Source organism: Ciconia boyciana, chromosome 3 (genome assembly GCF_034638445.1).
Source record: "Ciconia boyciana chromosome 3, ASM3463844v1, whole genome shotgun sequence".
Lineage (NCBI taxonomy): Eukaryota > Metazoa > Chordata > Aves > Ciconiiformes > Ciconiidae > Ciconia > Ciconia boyciana.
In genome coordinates, this window is record NC_132936.1 from 98,120,472 (window position 1) to 98,141,449 (window position 20,978).

The 20,978-nt window shown below is 44.9% G+C and overlaps 1 protein-coding gene across 2 annotated transcripts; it reads right to left on the minus strand.

The window, feature by feature from the left end:
* Positions 1-117: 117 nt before the first annotated feature.
* On the minus strand, positions 118-20,367 carry RHOQ (ras homolog family member Q). Of its 2 annotated transcripts, none has more exons than XM_072856757.1 (5): positions 19,997-20,367; positions 19,809-19,867; positions 3,864-4,028; positions 1,044-1,139; positions 118-296 (listed from the first exon to the last, which is right to left on the minus strand). In XM_072856757.1, the coding sequence occupies exons 1-5, from the start codon at positions 20,136-20,138 to the stop codon at positions 264-266; spliced, it is 495 nt and encodes a 164-aa protein (XP_072712858.1). In that variant the 5' UTR covers positions 20,139-20,367; the 3' UTR covers positions 118-263. The 2 variants fall into 2 exon arrangements, with proteins under 2 accessions (XP_072712858.1, XP_072712857.1); XM_072856756.1 differs by having other exon boundaries at positions 118-300; positions 19,997-20,349.
* Between the last annotated feature and the right edge of the window lie 611 nt (positions 20,368-20,978).

The following is a 20,978-nucleotide window of genomic DNA, read 5'->3' on the forward strand; positions in this document are numbered from 1 at the left end:
TTTATTCCTCTGGATTTCACTGGTTGTAGAAGGCAGAATCATAGTTTTAGCTTTCAAACCTGTAACAAGTTCGCTGTGTACTTAATGCATTGTATTTAAATTCAGTAGAATTTCACAGTAAGCCTGGCCATTGTCAAATGTATCTCACGTGATCAAACAGCAGTTTATGCATCTTGAGCCTATTCTCTTCTTCACTGTGTGTTTCTTTGGAGTTAGAATGGCTATAATAGCTTCATCAAAAACGGTCTTCAGTCCTTTCTGTGTTAAAGCTGAACACTCCACGTAGCAGTAGGCTCCTATCTGTCAAGAAAATAAGTTAATTCAGTAGCAATATATTTCAGCTGTTCAGTTCTCTCTGTGCACTTCTGCATTTTTTTTTCTATAGTGACATCACAATGTTTGGCTGTGATCTAGAAAAGTTATCTGCATGTGCATCCCCCTGTAGGAGAAAAGAAGACTTGTCTTTTGGCCAAGGATCTGGAATGTATTTAAGTTGGTTTGGTTTATAAAGGAAGCATATTAAATAAGCTCTTTGGATTGACAGTGGGGTCCTAAGGCATTTTTTATAATTAAACAGCAAAAAAGAATTACAGAATTACATGACCAATTTATGTTTCAAAAATAAGATTCTATAAATAAGTGTCCTGATAAGCATTATCCATGCAGTGTGTTAAAATGGTAGTATAGCATTCTCAAATAATTCCTTTAAGATGCTTCCAACATTTTGTGTGAGCAGGAGAGGTCCCTTCCAACCTCAACCACTCTGTGATTTTAATTCTGTCTGACTAATGCTTATGTAGTTTTTACAAGTGTCTACAGAGAAAGTTAGAACTACTACTAACAGGGAAGTGCTATTACACAGGTCTGCTTGTTAGCTGTATTCAACAATGTAAGTAAATACTGTTAACTGGTAACCAGTCATAAGGTGTCATGTGTTGACTGGTAAAAGAAATGGGCAAAGTAGTAAAGGAAGAAAAAGCCAATTGGAAATAGGGTTTTTTGCTTCTTTGCTACTTGGTTTCATTTAGGAGTATCCAGTTTACCTCTTTCGCTAACTTCTGTCCTTGCTCCACAGATATGGGCTTCTCTTTCATATCATTCAGTCTTGCCAGAGTTTTTGGGTCATCACGAAGATCAATCTAGCAAGAAAGATTGCAGTCATGTTGGAATACTTTTTCTAAACAAAAGTCAGCAGGCTATATGATACCCTCTTTTTAAAGCACAATTATTTATTTAATGGAGTATTACGTGTATAAAAATGGAGTCATGTCATGATTCAGACTGTGGACCCTTCCTGATCCAAAAGCCCTAGAAATTTAAGCTGTGAACTACTACCTTTAATGCAGAAGGAACAAACGTTTATTCTGTAATTCAGCTCTTCAATTACATGTGATCATCTTGGAATACCAGAATGTATATCCAGCAGTGGCAGAAAGATTAACCCAAACATATTACCAACATATGGGTCACTTTGTAATTGAAGCCCAGTCCACTGCCCACAAGAATCAAGAGGAAATTCATAGAATCATAGAATGGTTTGTGTTGGAAAAGACCTTAAAGATCATCTAGTTCCAACCCCCCTGCCATGGGCAGGGACACCTTCCACTAGACCAGGTTCCAACCTGGCCTTGAACACTTCCAGGGATGGGGCATCCACAGCTTCTCTGGGCAACCTGTTCCAGTGCCTCACCACCCTCACAGCGAAGAATTTCTTCCTTCTATCTAATCTAAATCTACCCTCTTTGAGTTTAAAGCCATTACCCCTTGTCCTATCACTACATGCCCTTGTAAAAAGTTCCTCTCCAGCTTCCTTGTAGGCCCCCTTCAGGCACTGGAAGGCTGCTATAAGGTCTCCCTGGAGCCTTCTCTTCTCCAGGCTGAACAATCCCAAATCTCTCAGCCTGTCTTCATTGGAGAGGTGCTCCAGCTCTCTGATCATCTTCGTGGCCCTCCTCTGGACTCAATCTGACAGATCCGCGTCCTTCTTATGTTGGGGGCCCCAGAGCTGGACGCAGTACTCCAGGTGGGGTCTCATGAGAGCGGAGTAGAGGGGGAGAATCGCCTCCCTCGACCTGCTGGTCATGCTTCTTTTGATGCAGCCCAGGATACAGTTTTGGCTTTCTGGGCTGTAAGTGGACATTGCTGGGTCATGTTGAGCTTCTCATCAACCAACACCCACAAGTCCTTCTCCTCAGGGCTGCTTTCAAGCCATTCTCCGCCCAGCCTGTATTTGTGCTTGGGACTGCCCCAACCCATGTGCAGGACCTTGCACTTGGCCTTGTTGAACTTCATAAGGTTTGCACGGGCCCACTTCTCAGGCCTGTCAAGGTCCCTCTGGGTGGCATCCCTTCCCTCCAGCATGTCTGCCACACCACACAACTTGGTGTCATCAGCAAACTTGCTGAGGGTGCACTCAATCCCACTGTCCATGTCGCCGACAAAGATGTTAAACGGCACTGGTCCCAATACCAATCCCTGAGGAACGCTGCTTGTCACTGGTCTCCACTTGGACATCGAGTCTCTTTGAGTGCAACTGTCCAGCCAATTCCTTATCCACCGAGTGGTCCATCTGTCAAATCTATGTCTCTCCAATTTAGAGACAAGGATGTCACGCGGGACAGCATCAAATGCTTTGCACAAGTCCAGGTAGATGATGTCAGTTGCTTTTCCCTTATCCACCAACCTGTCGTGGAAGGCCACCAAATTTGTCAGGCATGATTTGCCCTTAGTGAAGCCATGCCGGCTGTCACCAATCACCTCCTTATTGTCCATGTGCCTTAGCACAGTTTCCAGGAGGATCTGCTCCATGATCCTGCCGGGCACAGAGGTGAGACTGACTGGCCTGTAGTTCCCTAGGTCTTCCTTTTCTCCCTTTTTAAAAATGGGGGTTATGTTTCCCCTTTCCCAGTCAGTGGGAACTTCACCAGACTGCTACGACTTCTCAAATATGATGGATAGCGGCTTAGCAACTTCATCTGCCAGTTCCCTCAGGGCCTGTGGATGCATCTTATCAGGTCCCATGGACTTGCACACCTTCAGGTTCCTTAGATGGTCTCGAACCTGATCTTCTCCTATAGTGAGCAGTTATTTGTTCTCCCAGTCCCTGCCTTTGCCTTCTGTGACTTGGGTGGTGTGGCTTGAGCACTTGCCGGAGAAGATTGAGTCAAGAAAGTCGTTGAGTACCTCAGCCTTCTCCATATCCCAGATAACTAGGTCTCCCGTTTCCTTCTGGAGAGGGCCCACATTTTCCCTAGTCTTCCTTTTCTCACTGACATACCTATAGAAGCTTTTCTTGTTGCCCTTGACGTCCCTGGCCAGATTTAATTCTATCAGGGCTTTAGCTTTCCTAACCTGATCCCAGGCTGCTCAGACAATTTCTCTGTATTCCTACCAGGCTACCTGTCCTTGCTTTCACCCTCTGTAGGCTTCCTTTTCGTGTTTGAGTTTGTCCAGGAGCTCCTTGTTCATCCATGCAGGCCTCTTCCCTTTCTCACTTCTCCCCTTGCTCCTTTGCTTCAGCAAATACTGGATATGACCAATAGTTGTAGACCCAAGTAATTCCAGTAACATGGGTATGAACAGACAATTTTATTTCATAAGTCCCATGACTTTATAGAAAGTCACATGGAGAGATACAGCCAATCTTGCCACTCTGTTTATAATGCATATATTTTATCAAAACGGAGGCAGCTCATTAGAGAACAACACAGATCTAGGTTTTTCTGCCACTTGTTAGGGTCATTCCTCCAAAGCCAGGAGAAGGTGCTGCTCAGGTCCTGTCAGGCCTGAACTTCCAGCCCAAAGAAAAGGCACCATACAATGATCTGAATTGTTTAAATAAAGTAGAACAGAACCAGATATACCTGTGTTCCTACTAGTAAAAAGGGAACATTAGGTGCATATTCCTTCAACTCCGGTACCCACTCTTCCTTCACATTTTGAAATGAAGCAGGGTTTACCACTGAGAAGCAGATAAGGAAGACATCGGTCATAGGATAAGATAAAGGTCTCAGACGATCATAGTCTTCCTGAGAAAGAAAAATTCTGTTATCTGCAATATTAAATTGTTGCTTGTATTTTCTTCATTTTAACAGTTATATTCAGAAACTGTATTCATATTTCAGGAATTTTATTGAGGCAAACTTTCTGAATGTTTACAACCATTCCAGGTTAGTTAGTGTGGCTGTTAGAGCAAAATCTGCCTATGAGTGTAACTATATGCAAATATAAATATTTTGAAAAGTCTGTTAATACTGATAGAAGCTTACTTCTGTATGAGCATATACAGAAGACTACCCTGTAAAAAGTTTTCACTTAAAGAAAAAAAAAAAAAGGCTTATGGTTCAATATAATTGCAGATCAAAGGTTAGCATTTGTTTGACCAAAGAGAAATAAGCAGATGTGACTGCTATAGAGCCATCCAGGTTATACAAAGCTAGGCAATATTAAGGCTATTTAATGTACGTAAATGTTCTCTTTTGGATCATATGTAGAGGTGATATTTAAGTCCCTCCTTAGAATTTCCTTTCTGTCTCTCTTAGAAACCTTACTGTCCTGTTGCTAGTGATCAGGGCAGACAAAGTAAGGATCAGAAGGGACCTCTTTTGTCCAGACTCTGCTTTCTGTAAGCGAGCCCAGCAAAGAGTGGGAAGGAATAGAAATTAAGGATCAAGAACACTATCAGGGGAACATTAATGCCCTTTTTGGAGGGAAGTTAAGTGTGAAAAGATTATTATTTGGGTCATTTAGAGCCATCGCATTTAAAGCCACCAGTCCTACTGCAAGGGCATACAATACTGTGGCAACAGAGGTACCTAGGAGCATTGTCCCTATTGTAAAACAGAGTTCTCTCTAACAAGACAGAAAGTGGATTTTGCCATATTTTTTAGCTAAGAGCAGGAGGGAACGTGCCCCAGCTTCTCTCTGCAAGGCTTCCTTTGGTCTATGCCAGTGAACCAATGCCTCACCATTCCTACCTTAGGCTTTTTTTTTTTTTTAAACACAGATAACTAAGACTGAGCCCAAGCATTGCAGAGACAGTGAAGAATGCTGGTTTTATGCTTTCTCTTCCACAAGAAACACCAGTTTATTATGGCTGCCTCAGCAGCCTCCCTCTTCCCCATGTAAGCTCCCCATCTTAATTAAATCTCACAAATATTGGAACGATTTGTTCATTAAATGTAGAGACAGAAATGTAATTCAACTCCATGTTTGAAATGAGCCAGAAAATTAAATTTTCATTTCCTTGGCAACAGTCACATTACCAGATTATTAGCCTATAGTTGCACCCTCAAAAGAGCCCTTCATTGATTAATTGTTAAGTTTTAAAGATGATGTCACTATAATTTCAGAAAACATGTGAGAACCTCCTCAGAACAGTTTCTGCTAGACCCATCTTTTAATTTGGAAGTCAACAGCTATGGGAAGAGGGCCGTTACCCTCATCATGAAATGGAGAAAAGACAAGTACTAGAGGAGATTCTGCACTAGCAAGGAGGTGACCATTGGCCAGTACTCTTCAGTGTCTATTTACACAGTATTCTTATCTGTAATCAGTATTCTCATGTGCCATTTTGATTATACACTCTACTGCCAGTCTTGTATACTCTACAGTTTTGTCAATAGGCTAGAGCATGCTTAGCTGTAAACATGGGATCCCAATTTCACAACCACAGTAACTGACACTACTGTGAAACTACAACATTTGACAGGCCTTTTTGAAGATCAGTTGTTTTGCTGCCAGTGTCAGGCTCCTATCCTGATTCAAAAGAAAAAACCAGTAACCGTGTCTCTTCCACATCTGTGGACGTCCACCATAGAAAGCAGAAGTAACTTTAAGAACATCACAACAGCAACTCAGAATTATTCAACATTCAATTCTTTTTTTAAGCATGTATTTTATGTTTCACTTCTACTACTGAATATAGTTAGATCCTGGTCAGGGTTGCCACTCTGTTTTCTGGGGTGGAGATCAAAATCCTAAAAGAAGCTTCCCAACTGCAAATTACACTGGTCCCTGGAGTACAAAATCTGCATGCAAGAACACGCAGGCAGATCCATCAGTTGCTCTCGAATTCAACTCTACTAAGTCATATATGGAGTATTACTGAACAGGTTTTCTTAAAAAAAAAAATCTAGTTTAAAGTCATAATTTGTTCCTACCACCAAAGAGCTGCCTTCACTACACTCAAGATTTTCTAAAAATCTCAGTCTGGTTTACAATAACTAGAACACTGTCTGCATTAAACACTGGAATGGAGAAAACATTTCACTGTCACCAGAAATTACTGTTAGTCCATTGACCTTAAAATATCTCTTTAGTTAATCCATTTCAAATTACAGACAAACCTTTTATTCATAGTGAATACTAATCATTTTCTGATCTCAAAGCCGAGTTACATTTGCATGGTTTACTTCAAAACTTTCATATTTAGTTTATCTTTTTAAATCCCATTGGATACAAATCCTTGTACATTTAGCCACATGTTGGTACCGCACCTTACTTCCCACGTATTCATCAGCAGTCATCTGGGAGTGAGCAATGTTACTGCTTTTTAAGGCATGCGCGTTGCCTAACTCCTCTCCTGCCCCTGCATCTATTTATATGCCTTTTGATTTATACCCTGTCCCGTCTGCACTGGGCAAGCTGTGGGTCCATCCTGTGTAATTAAGAAGTTAAACTGAAGGCAAGTACAGTGTGATTGGATACATCATGTACCACGGCCAAAGACGTACGTGGTATTCACTACAGTGACTTCACTGCATTTACGCTTACTTAACAAGAATTTGGCTGTACCCACCAACTCTGCTGCTTGGAACAAGTCAGTGCTGTCAGGCTCTCCTTTAAACCTTGTCTGTGCTATGAAAATTAGGTTCGTATTGATACTAATAATGGCAGGTAATTCTAATAAAGCCTCCCACCACATGATTAGACTGGTCCTGGGTCCTCCTAAGAGAGAGCCTAGCTTAAATGTTACCAGCATCTAGTAGGTCATCTCTGCTTAAAGACTCCTCCTGCTCCCCAACAGCCCCTCAGAAAGAGCAATCAAACCTGAAAACTTCCTCTGATGCATTGGGCCTAAATAACTGCTGCACTTGGTAGGAGAATCTGAAATACCAAATTAATTTAGACTGAGTATTAGAGAAGCGTGGAAAAATCTGATTGCTTCAACAACAATTTATTTCCTGAATTTAGTGTAAGGGAAATAAATGTGGTTTATTCTAAAATTAAATGCAAAGGCAAAATCTAATTATACTAGCCAGTCAACATAAATTCCAATTTGAGTGCATGTACACACCACGCTGTACAGCAATTAGACTTCCAATCTAATTGGGGGAGGCACTGTGTGTATACTTAGGCATTAAGAATATTTAAAGAATTTAACTGGAATATTTTAAGAATGTGAATAAGATGGGCAAGAAAGCCACTAAGGATCGAAATATGCAGTCCAAGTCTCAAAAACTCCAAGTTGTAATAGTGAAATGGCTCATTCTCCAACATACTCTGGACTTTAAAACAAAATTGTTCACTGTTTGCTGAAGCACATGAATACAGATACAAAAACATGCTGAAAATATGAGAGTTATAATAACTTTAAATAAGTTGGACGCAAGTATGTTGGCTTAATTAACGTTATATGGAGCTGTGATCCCTATAAAAGATAGGACATTGCAGCAGCACCATCCATCATTTACCTAGTATCTCTGTGGTAACCCAGGACGGCTGCCAATACAGAACAGACATGGGAAAGGAGATGAGATGGGGGAACTAATGACTTGACTTGGCTTCTCAAATACAAACTGGGAAGGACTGTTTGGGTTTTTTGTTTTGTTTTGTTTTGTTTTGAAGAGGGGAGAATGGAAATTCATACTTTTAAATTTTCATTTTGCCCTAGTTTTGATATTCTGCAGGTAAGTCTAGCATTGCCTTTATCTTAGCTCCTTAAAATCTCTCCTTTAGGTCTCTTTTTCCATGTTACAGTACCTAATAATCTCCCTCTCTGAGATTTTCTGCTGCCTTGTACTTGAATACTGAATCACTAATTTTCACTGTATTTTGGATGTTCAGGTGGATTTGTTTTAACATGTCCAAAATTTGGCTATTTCTTTTCCTGACATTTACCTGCTCAAAAACAGAGGTCTTGACGAACTTTTTGTATCATGCAGACTGAAGAATGGTATTGCAATTCTGCAGCATTATATTCTTCTTCATTTCAGGGGTTTGCTCAGACTAAAAGCAGAATGCAGTGCCATATTTCAAGTTGTACAATTGATTTTGAACTAATACTTTTGCACAATTCCATGGATATCAGCTGAGACACGTAGTTAAAAACACAGAAACTGTATTCCTAACTCTGCCACTGACACAATATGTAGCCCTGAGCAAATTATTATCCTCTCTCTACTTGAATCTTCCCATCCGTAGGGGTTTGCTAGCTTAATAATGCATTAGTCTTTCCAAAGCACTCCAAAAGCCTTTGATGTACATAGCTTATGTGCAGTGGGGTATTTTTAAAAAAATAAACCAAGACAAAGTGAAGTCTAATAATTTCTGGACAACCTTCTTGACCCACAAAAAGCATTATTTCCTTGTATTTATTAGAAAACTGAAATAAGAGATGCAGACATACTGAGATCCCATAGTACTACAGCCTCTGTAGCTCCCCTGTTTTATGGTATCACGCTCCTCCCTGCCCAAGTTAAAGTGATGGTGACAGAGGTCCTTACCCCTCTCTCAGTAATGTGAGACCACAGGCCTCTTTCTCCTCTGGAATGGTATTAGGGTCTCTCTATCCAATTTGGAGAGAGGAAAGGCAATTAGAGGAGTCACCTTTGCAGTCAATACCTTCCCACGCCTTGACCAAGACCTTTGGGGAAATTCATACCTCTCAGATCTGCTATTACAGGTAGTGAAGAAGATGTTAACCTAGATCTGTTTGGTTTTTTTTCCTTATGAATATGAGGGCTAGTGTCTTTTAAGCAAGTAGGAGAAACCAAATTCTGGTATGTCATTAACATTTGTGGCAGGGGCCCTGAGCAAGGTGTGTCATGCTTATGTTTTAATCCAGGCCCGGTGTTTTGTACTCTGATGGAACCAAAGTAGTTAATGATTTTATGTGTTTTGCAGCTTAGGAATGAAATTTTAACGATACATCTCCAGTTATATCGTATTGACATGCTCCTATAAACAAAAGGATAAGCCTATTTGTTTTCTATTCTGAGAAGGTATAAAGTGGATGGGAGGGAACAAAATAAAGCTTGCACCACTGGAAGAAAAACTGGAGCTCAAAACAACTCTAGGTTTGTGATCTCTGTGTTAGCAACCATCTGTTGCTTTCACAGCTTACAACAGCAATCGTAAGAGGAGGTTCTCACTCCCAACCATCTGTTTTTAGAGGGGAAGCCAAAAATAGACATCAGGCAGAGTTGCTAGAGGAATCCAACCTTCATGCAGTGAAGGGTAATCACTACTGCTGCTCAGAGGGTCTCAGTGAGGCACACATATGTAACTAGCTGGTTTCTGCAGAGCAAAATCCCAGCTAAAAGCCAAAGTTTTAACCCATTTCATAGTCAGGCTTGGTAATGACAGTCGAAAGTGAGGACTCTCTCAGTATGAATTGCCATGCTTTAATTTTTGAAGTGCATTTCAAAGTTATCCTTTAAGACTGCATTTTTCATAGTTTTCCTCCCTGAAAATAAATTTCCATTTCAGAAGGCCCCCTGTGTGATATTTTAGAAAACATAACAAGTGAACCATAACGACTGTTGTATCTAACATGTGCCCCAGGGACTTAGTAACAGCTCATAGTTACCCCAGCGGACACATTCCGCTGTCTCCCCCACATTATTTGGAATTAAAGGCCGATCTGCAGCTTTGCCATAAGCACCAGGCAAAGTTTCCAAGAGCAACTGCCTACTCCAGAAGCACACCAGGAAACAGACTTCACCCTGCTGAATCACCCTGTGGTTTCTGATTCTACAAGATGCTTGGGTGGGGGAGGAGAGAGGGAAGTGGTCTGTACTGCCCCGTGCCAAGCACAAATTGCTTCCCTGGCTAAAAAAACTCTGAATTTTTTCAGTCTGGGCTGTGTAATGCTGTAACCCTTAGCATGGAAGGAGGGTGGAGCGTCCCCAGGACACTGGCTTCCTGGCACTGCCACACACAAGGCACCACTAATGCAGGACCATTTGGCAAGCTGCAATTTGGACTGACACAGCATTGCCATAAAACGTCTGCTTGGCCAATTTGCAACCCAAGCCCTGTTATGCTGATCGCTACATTTGATTTTTCAGTCGCCTACATCTGTAGCCACTAGCTTCTGAAGATGCAAAACAAGATGTGGTGATTATTCCCTGGCTGCAGGGGAAAAGTGCACTACAGACCCTCTGTCTCTTCACAGGCTTCTGGGGATACAGCTCGCATTGCTAAAGAAAGCAGAATTGTCCTGTTGTGGCTTGTTCGCACAGGTTTCCTAGGGAGTGCAAAAAGCTGCCGATTTGGGCCCAGCATCTATTTTTAATTTATGGAAAAGGCTGCAAGAATGCAGGGTAAGTGCTCTTCCATTGTATTCTAAAAATGAAGTAAGCTGATCTAAATCCATCTCTAAATTCCTGTGAGGAGGACTGTTCAAAGAAGGTATGAATTATACATTGAAAAAGCCCAGGGTTTGTGAATTATGATTTTTTTTTTTTTGACAAAACTTTCCTTCTGGCATATTTGAGGACTGTACAGCTGCTTACATGTCTGAAAAGCTTTTCTGTATAGAGAGAAATAACTAGCTGGAAGATGGAGCCTAGTAAGATGGATTTTAGAGCATTAGAGACAAGAAGGACAGAATATTCCTTTAATTATACACACAATTGCCTTTAAGTGATCAGAAATCCCAGTCTTAATGTGGAATTAAATACTGTCCAAATCCTGTATCTTGCCATGTGGTGATGCTAAACTATTTTCCTAGACAGTCTCAACAGAACACTCCCTCTCTCCTCTCCATCACCACAGGAACTTCAACTTGCTGGATTCTTCGTGGTTTTCTAAAAGTGGAAGTCCCTGAATTTTCTCTGTAAGACTCACTATTTTAGCGCCTGTAACAACAGAACATGGATTCAACTGACTGCAAGCAGTATCGGCAAGCACAGTTTCACTTAAACACCTTATACCAGTTGCTTATCCACTATGGAGCTCCTAAGAAGTGGCAGAGAGAGTGCCATGGACAAGCCCTTTCCCTCCTTACCCATGAGAAATCACAAGGCTGCAGCGCGTTCCTGCACCGGTTCCTTTCTCACCATCAGTGACCTTATGAACAGCACTCTTCCCACACAGGATTTCCACTTTCTCCAGAGAAGGAATTCACCCCAGTTTTGGTGACTGCATGAACAATCAGGATTTTCCATTCTTTCAGATATGGGCAATCAAAGGAAAAAATAAAATTCACTGTGGCACAGGGGATTTTGCTCTTTGGAAAGATGGGTTCTTTCACTTTATTTTCACAGAAGAATATGACCATCAATAAATCTGTTCTCACAGGGAAAACAGACTGTGGAATAGAACTGGTTTAATATAGCTATCCATATCATATCAGACATGTCTTTTCATTTACTAACTATATAAATCCTGCCCAGACAAGAAAGGCTGATCAGTTAGGTGTCCCATTCCCTTTCACTTTTTACAAATAAACCCCAAAAGCACATTCTTCAGTCCAGTGTTGAGCAACAGCTTTGTAAGATAGAAGACTAAGCCTTCACACTGACTCCTCAAGATTAATTCCCATCACGCAGCTTCTCAGAAGATGAAGTGCCAGAGTACCGGTGCCATCGTGCACACTGAATAAACACATCATGGTGAAAGAGTTTCTGGAATTAAAGGAGTTCCTAAGAGTCTTCTGCACCTCGTTTTATGTCAAGTCCCGATTTGTCAGGGCTAACAGCTTCCATTGAAGAATGTGATAAAACACGCAACGATTTCACTGCAGCAGATGTTAAGGCAGTTGAAAAATTGCCCACAGTTTTTCTTTCCTAAGTGGGGAATATGTAAGCCATCTCACTGCCCATGGCTGGGCTATCTGTTGGTTGTAACTAAAGATGCCGCCCAGGTCATGCCTGGCATCCATCCCTTATTGACTCTGCCACTGCATCCCAACTGGAAATCAGACCAACAAGGAACTAGCATTACGTCCTACAGATGATCTTTTAGCATTCGCGGCTACATCTAATTTAGAGCGCAAGCTGCCTGAGGCACTTTCAGTCTGTGTTTTATTAATCTGAAGCAATAAGCTCACCTAGGATGCTGATAAATGCTCCTTTGCTCTGGAGAATAATGCTGCCACCTGCATTTTTATACACACACCAGCGAGTGCCAGCCATCGCAAAGAATTATCGCACATGTGCCACAACATGGATGCAGCACAGAGCTGGATTAAAACAGACTGAGGACAGTAGCTGGTAATGCGTCAGATGACACAACTGCCTCAGAACTGCTGATAGTGTCATGTAGCATTCAGACACATTTTTCTTAACACAAATAATCCAGTCACCAGTCCAAACCAATGACTGCTTATAAAACCCCAGAACGGAGCAGTAAAAAGATGCAATTCCCCTCCTCTCTGCCCTCATTTTGCATTTTTTCTAATTAGAGGAGGGGCAGTTTTGTTAGAAATGTAACTGCTAATTCGGACGTTTAAAAAAAAGTCCTGAAGCTCTGTCCCAAAGCATCCATTTTAGTAAAGCCGGTTTTTGTAATTCCCAATAAAACTGCAGGATTTGGAATCAGTGTGCTTTATATTGTTTCTTAAAGCCAGGTTCATGGAGTCTCACAATCACAGAAAGAAAAATCACATCCTTTTCACCTTTAAATGAAAGATAAATTTCTAGTCCCTCACAGGTAACAGGGAAAACTTGAATACATGGAGCCCAAAGGCTTAAAGAAAACCCACACCCAGCAAAGGAAAAAAGAAAAGGTCTCAAACCATTTTGATGCCCTAGGTTTTTTAGGTAGTGGTGTCTGCAGATAGGAATAGCTGACTTATCATTTTGAATGCCTGGGACTGACAAAACCTCAGTATTGCTGAAGTTAAGTTTTACATCTACTTTGTCCATGTGTTCTCAATAAAGGAACTGGAACTAAGCTTAGTGAAATCAGCAATAGGGTGCCTGCTAACACAGAGCTTTGGATCAGACCTGAACACACATTGTAAGTCCTTTTGCATTGTAGGTCTGCGCTATAGAGGCAGTACTCTAGTCTAAATTATATTTAGTTGGTTTTAAGATGTAGTTTGGAGGATGAATCAGAAGTTAGGCTATAAATGAAAAATAGTGCATTTTTTATACTTTTCATATTTACCAAAATATAAAGAGCTCTTCGCAAAGGCAACGGATTTCAATCAAGAAGTCTGACTATGGACCTGCCGAAAATTCCCAGGGTCTCCTATGTTCTCTATCAGAAAAACGCTGCCGGCTCATGCCACCTTACCCAGTTGTCCCATTCCCTCACTCTTGCCTCCCGCAGTACAGCTGTAGAATACAATACTCAAATGAGTGCAGGTGCACACCCCGTCTTAAAACGAAGTCAGGAAGTAAGAGGATATGCAATAACATTGTGCTGGAAGAGCAATCATTATTGCTTGTATTCAGTATTGCCTTTTTAGCTGGTGATGTTTGGATAGCATTAAAAGATGACACTGTACCTCGAAGAAATTATAAATTAGTAAAATTCAGAGAGAACTCTGACATAAACTAAAGGATATCTACTGACTCTTAACCCAGGGAAAAGGGATTTTTACTTGACCACATAATCAATGTTTAGCAAGAGTCTCTCTAGATCAGTAGTCTTCATAAAAGTGTGCTTTTAACATATCAAAAATTGAAGTTTCAGCAAACCTTGGTTTGCTTTGGGTTCTTTACTTTGGTCTGACATTAACTTACTGTTAATTTGGCGAAGACATTTTGGATCTACATTTTCAAACACATCCCTTCCATTTGATTTTATCGTAACTCAGTGCCGCTATTCAGAAGTGCTGTGGGACTTCTGACACTCTGAAAATGAAACATAACTGTCTTGAGTTTCCAACATGTATTTAGTGGATGCTTTTGGGAACTGAGAGCAGCATCTCCCATCCTGAGACTCCCCATCTGGCGATAACAATACTTGCCTATCTTTCTAGGAAAGCTACAATGCTTTCAAAGTGTGAGTCACAGCTCACAACGAGGCATTTGAATGTAAGCTTTGCACTGGGATTATTATTGTTGGAAGGTGATTTTTAAAAGCAAATCTGAAGGTACGAGTCCCCTTCCTTTTAAAGGGAAAGCCTGTCTTTGCTTAAACACTTGTCTAGAGAACTCTCGACATCAGAGATGGTAAGCTCAAGCACTTCACCTCCTTCTTTTGCGCTGAAAAACTTAAATTGCAAAGGGAGAATCTAGACATGTTTTTATTTTATCTGCATACACCCAGTTGTTGCTGCAGAGCCGTTAAATCTACGTGGCTGGCAACATCCTGAAGCACAGAGCAGCTTCAGCGGAGGCTGAGCTATTCATAGGCCAGCACGCCGGCCCGGAGTGAGCTCATGGGCTCAGAGCTTCCCAGCGCCAGCTGCCAGCTCGGCTGGGACAATGTAAAGGGAGCGAGGGAAAATGCATGTGGGAGGAGGGAGGCGTGGGGGGGACAGAAAGGGGACAGGATGTTAATTGCTAACATTTCATTTTTAGATCTGCCAAAATCACGTTATTGGTTTCGGTGTTCACAACTCTACAGTAAAGGGTGGCAGGCTTCGCATTGTGTGAGACCGTGCTTGCACGTGCCAGGCTTGCATCTGGCGCTACGGCTGCGTGGTAGGTGCAACTCGGAAGGAGTAATGTGGTCTGAGGAGGGACATTTCTGTTTCACAATGGTCCAGCCAAAATGATCAGCAGCTGCCTCTCCCTTCAGTAGGATACTGAAGTGGTACCTGCTAGACCAAGGCCAAGACAAATAGCCAGCAAGGAGTACGAACAAAACTATTTCTTGTTTTATTCATAGCAACCACTGCAAGTCTGGTGACCATCCATTTTAATAACCACACCTCCACCCCTCTCCTTCCCACAGGCACATTCACAGTTATAACCATTTGTTTTTACACCTGGCCTTAACGCAGGCACTGATCTTGCTAATATTTGAGTTAGCTTTACGCACTTCAGCAGCCCGACCAACTTTAATATAAAATTGCTTTTAACATCAGAGCCTCCGTTATAACCAAAAAAACAGTGTATCTGAATTAAGACGGCTGCGGTTGCAACCAAAGTAGCCATCGGTATCTGAGCTGAGAGGAACCAAGAAGTGGCTTGTTCTGCTCTTGTGCTTAGCATGTTTTGTGGCTAGTTTTGCTGACAGTTGAGAAGGCACTGAGAGCTTTATTGTATCAGACCTACAGCTTGTTCTACACGTATTAAGGCCTTTAAGGCAGAGAAATAAAAGCGGAAAGCCAAGGAACACAGTTTACCTCAGCTTTGTCCAACCAGCCCACGCTAGTATCATCGCAGTAAGTGATGCTGAAGGATATAGATGTTATTATTAGGCACTGCACCATAGTAAGATTCACTCTGCTCCTTCTGTACCCCGCTCTGCACGGCCCAGATGCTGGCTTGGTGCCAAACCTGCACCAGCTAGCCACGCTATGCTGCAGCATCCCTCTTCCTGGGGCAGCAGGAGCAGCACAGGCTCTGCTCCTGCATCCCCCCCGTCCTCCCTCCAGGTCCTGACGGTCCTTCACAGCAAAGACACAGGAGCAGAGCAAGGCTTCCACCTGTGTATGGTCAGCACATACTGGAGGAAAGGCACACCATGAATGAAAACCCCACAGCAAAAGGCACTGAGAGGAGGATGGACCCCAACTGCCATTTTAAGCAGCAGCCTTCAATATGGAGCAAAATGCCCAAGAGGCAACTCCTGTGTGTCCCCCCACGTATCCCGATCATTTGGGACATGGCAAGGGGACACGCAGCACACCTCTTCATTAGTTCTTACAGACATTTCTCCAAAAGTTTTAATATGAGAGTTGGCAGTAGTATTTTTGGTATTATGGAAGATAATTTTGGTATTATGCAAGATAATCACTTGTCACTAGTTCAAAAGCACTCCAACATGGTGAAGTCAGTTAACAGACCCCTGATGAAGCCACAGTTCTCTTCCCAGGCTGATTTTGCCACGTACCCCTGCTCAATGAAGAGCAGTACTGACGCACAGTTAGTCTCCCAGAGCAAGAGAGGCTGCTGCAAAGCCAAAGGCATCCAAGCATCAGTATCACAAGCACCTCACGTTTAAACTCCAGTGCATTGATGCTCCCAGCTCCAGGCGATGTCGGTAGATTCCACAGCTCTCATCTTCCTGGAGAAACCAGGACCCACTCCAAACCCACCCAGTGTCAGTGCATGGCTATGTGCAGCAGCAAGGCTATAAGGAGCTGCCAGCTCCACCTCTGGGAGGAATTGCTGGAAGAATGTCCTCTTGGGCACCACCAGCCCCGAATTCCCACCCGCCTCCCTGGCGCAGGAGCCTGCCTCCACAGCTGCAAACCCAAACGGGCCCCAAGAGCCTCCGCTGCCCAGCAGCTGTACTGGCTATTTTCTGCTGAACCAGGGCCTCAGTATCTTCAGCCGGAGAAAAGCCTGCCTGAACTCACACACACCCAAAGGGGGGGAGGTCTGTCTGCGTATAAACTGAAGTTTGTGAACCGCTAGTGGCATTCTTCCTTGCTATATATAACCTGGAAAAAAGGGGATTTTAACAGATTTATTCTCAACCTATTTTAAACTCACAAAGCTATCAGCCATTATGTCATCGGTATAGTTACTACACGTGATCCTGTGTGTGTTGTGAAGAAGCGAGCTAGAAATGAGTACTGGATGCCATGAACTCAAAAGCTTGCAACTCCTCTGCCAAAGAGAAGTCTGTCACAAGTTGCTAAATACGTAACCACACAAGTTAGAGACCCACAGGCTGATAAGTCAGTATTTCAGGGCGATGCAGTATTTCAGCCTGCTGTGCACCAGCTAGAAATCAAAAGGTCTTTAATCCTTGCTCTGCTATGGGCTTCCTGCATGGATTTGGAGTAGGTCACTGTCTGAACCTCCATTTACCCCCTCACTCCTCTTGCCCTGAAATGAGATCTGTAGATTGTACCTATGTACTCTGTCCAGAGCTGGGAGTATAAACACGCTGAAGACTGTGAACTGCTTAGATACCACAGTGATCACGCACTGCCAAGTTTTGATAAAATGATACCATCAGGCCAGTATTTTACAGTAAAACTATTTGGGGATGACAGAATTAGAAATAAAAGCACTGATGGATGCTGGCACAGAAATCCTGACTTTGAGCAGCAAAGAATCCAAGCCATACAGAAGTCTGTGCAAGCAGCAGGCATGCACCAGATGCAGCACGCTGTTTCCTCAACATGAAGAAGGCACCATCAACTCATGTCTTTTCTGCTCTTTACTATATATATTTAAGCTTTAAAGTAAGCTTTCTGTTATGGCATAGCTCTGGGAAGATGGGCTTGTCAGCATGCTCTCTGATGAAGTGGCTAAAAGAATTAAATTGCTGGACTGGCATCTTCACACAGACTCCCCTGTTAGTTGTGCTGGATGTTGGGATGGGGCTCCTGTGGGCTGCCCCAGATGTCCACCAGTTCCCCAAACATGCTGAAGTGGGATGGGGATAGTGGTAAAGATTTTATTAGCACCGCAGGTCTGACTAAAAGGGGAGTTTTGCCAAGACCAGATATATTTGTAAAGGTAGCCTCATTAAAACACCCTACGTGAGCTGAGGCTCCTCTGAATTAGGCAGCAAGATCTGGTCCTGGCTACATCAGAAACTGCTCTGTAATTCAAACTTAAGATTTCAGCTTCTCAGAATTTGAAAAAAAAAAAAAAAAAAAAAAAGAGCTTACCTCAACTTTTTACACGTCTGGGTATACAATTTCACACTGAAAAGTTTTTCTTAGTATAACAGGAATACCTTCGCTTGCTGTTGGCTGCAAACTGGCCAGTTTACCTTACTAGCTTTTGAGGAGGCCGAAGGTCACTCGGTTTTGTACTCAGCACATTCAGGCAGGGTGGGATACCACAAAACCACCCGAGTTACAGTTACACAGAGCTAACAACACGTGCTCCCATTAATAGCAACAAGCCAGCACAAGCAGTTTGAGACAGCATCTGCAAATAAGCCATGCACGTGTACAGTAGTGCTAGGGTCGCTTTCACATTTTCCAATGCTCATTACAAAAAAAAGAGGAAAAATAGTAGCACGTTAACCAAATGCTTTATTTGCCTGAGCACTAGATCCTCATTTGGTAACCTACTTAGGCAATGTTTTACAAGCTGTGTTTTGAACCAATTACTACTGAAAAACAGGACTATGACAGTAATAAGAAATGCACTTAATCGGCATAAATTTGCCTAGTTTGTGTTTACGTCAGTGAGATGACAGTCATGAAGTCAGCCTTTCTGGGAAGAATCTTACCCTTCAGGTATCAGCTTTCTGGAAATGGGGCTGTTTCCTGCAATTCTCATGGAATTAATTTTGTTACTGATTTCAGGCCTAACAAAGATATAAAAGACCAGTTAAATGCCGCTTCCCTTACTTAAAGCTGTATGCAGACCCAAAAAGGTACACTAATTTAGGCAGCAGTTGTTCAATTAAGTATAGGAATAACATGGTTAAAAAATATGGCTTCAGTCTATGCGAGTCCAGTGAGATTATCTTACTAGTTGCTCTTTACAACGAGGAAGCATGTCTGAGGTCATGTGAGACCAAAACACATGCTCATGCTGCAAGAAGTTCTGATATACGGAATATACACAACTTTACAAAAACCCACGCAGCATTTCCGTACATGCTCCACACCTCCTTGGGAGACGCCTGCACCTCCCGGGTCAGGCCCTTCGCAAGCTATTTTGTTCCCCATAAGGCATCTCTGGAGAGCTGGGAGTACTTTTGCCCAGGAGACCGTGCTCGGCCCGCGGCTGGTGCCGTGCACATTAAGCTGTCCGAGAAGTGACTGGAATCACGGAGCCCTTCAGCGGGCACTACAGCAGCGACCCCTCCAAACATCAAGCACTTTATCCATCATTAAAGTAACTTAAGACACATGCTGACAGAGCATCTTTCACAACAGGCTGTAATAATCTTAACCAAATGAATCACTTGAATTGCCTGGGACAGCACACGAAACCCAGGTTATCTGAAAGGCAGTGGCTGAGAATTACATTTTATTGTTTTCCACCTTTAAGCTGAACAACTCTTTTTAGCTATTTAAGAGCTGTAAAGCGCAAACAAGGCAAGCTGCGGCAGCCTGGCTCGCTCTCCGACCCGCCGCGTTTGAGGCAGCAAGTTCCCGAGGCGCACGTCCCCGCGGGGAGGCGGCGGAGGGCCGGCACTCCGGGGGGCTGCCCCGGGGCGATGCCCGGCCCGGAGCGCTGCAAGCGCCGGCACAGCGCGGGCCGGGCCCGCCGCCTGCCCCAGCGCCGGGCCATGCCCCGGCGCCCCGGCCGCAGCTCCCCCGCAGCCGGCCACGCACCGCTAAAAATAAGCCCGTCTCCGCCCGCCCGCCCTCGGGAATAAGGGCTGGATCGATGGTTTTCTTTCAAAGCCGGGTTTTATCAATCGTGTCGTGTTCCCACCCCCCCCGCCAACCCTCCTCTGAATCACCCAGCCCGGACCGCAGCCCCGCAAATAACTTCAGCGCCGGCAGCGCCGCGGGGCCGGGGCCGGGGCCGGGGTCGGGGCCGGGGCCGGGCTCGGGCTCGGGGGGGCCGCGGGCAGCGCTCGGCACTCACCTGTCCGGCGGTGTCGTACAGCCCCAGCAGGTACTGCTTGCCCGCGACGGTAACGCTGACTGCGAGGGGGGAGAAACACAGCGGGTGAAGGGGGGCAAAGCCCGGCCGAGCCGCCCCGCGGCAGGCTGAGGCCGGGGGTGGCGGGGGGCGGCTGCCAGCGCCGGCGGCCGGGCCCCCCGCCCGCTCACCTGCGTAGTGGTCGAAGACGGTGGGCACGTACTCCTCGGGGAAGGCGTCGTTGGCGTAGCTCATCAGCAGGCACGTCTTGCCCACGGCGCCGTCCCCCACCACCACGCACTTCAGCATGACCGCCGCGCTGCCATGGGCCATGGCCGGAGCCCGCCCTCATGGCCCCGCGGGCGCGCCCCGCCGCGCCGGGCCCCCCGGCATCGCCGCCGCCGCTAAGCGGGCGCCCCCGCCGGCCCCCGCCGGGCGCGGCCCCCCCGCCATCCGCCGCCGCGCTGGGCCCGGCGGGAGCCGCCTTCCCCCGGCCGCGGCCGCGCCGCGCAGGCGAAGCGCCCGCCGCCGCCCGCCCGGGCGCGGGGCCGGGCGGAGGCGGGGAGCGGCCCCCCGCGGGGCGGGGAGGGGCGCCCCACGCGTGGGCTGGCGGCCGGGCGAGGCGGCCGCCGGGACTGCAGGGCCGGAGCCGGCGTGCGTGAGCGGCGGCTGGCCCCGGCCGCGCTGCCCGCAGACGCAGGCACAGCAGCAGGCGGCTCTTCCCGGGGAGCAGGCACGCTCCGCAAGTGCCTCGGGCGCTGCGGGCAGCTCCTGCCCCGCGAAGGCCCCGGGGGCTCATTAATTCTCCGTGCTGAGCCCCCCGTGCCCCCCACCGGCGCCCCGTACGTACAAAGGAAACGTGGGTCGCATCCTCTGGCATTAGCCCGCAGCTGAGTCGCTAAGTATGGAAATAACCAACGGGACGAGAAAGGGGTTTTTTCTGCACTGAGTTTATTGTCCGTGGGTCTGAAACTGAGGAGTGGGCGCGTATTTAAGAACAGTAACCGGTGTGGCTTAAACGGTCTTGAGCACCCATTTGAAAGGCTGAAGGACCGAGCGCAAGAGCTAAAGAGAGTAGATACTGCGTGAAAAATGAGTGGAATCGTGCTCCCACGCACGTCGATGGCAAAAATCCCACCATTCAGCGACACTAGGTTTTCGCCCTAGCAAGCT

What these genes read in the sequence shown, in the direction of transcription:
- RHOQ (XM_072856756.1), bottom strand. Translation starts at nt 20,138, where the DNA reads ATGGCCCATGGCAGCGCGGCGGTCATGCTGAAGTGCGTGGTGGTGGGG. An exon ending in TGTACGACACCGCCGGACAG is followed by an intron (nt 4,029 to 19,808) that starts GTGAGTGCCGAG and finishes TTTCTTTCTCAG; the next exon opens with GAAGACTATGATCGTCTGAG. An exon ending in TTTTACTAGTAGGAACACAG is followed by an intron (nt 1,140 to 3,863) that starts GTATATCTGGTT and finishes CTTTCTTGCTAG; the next exon opens with ATTGATCTTCGTGATGACCC.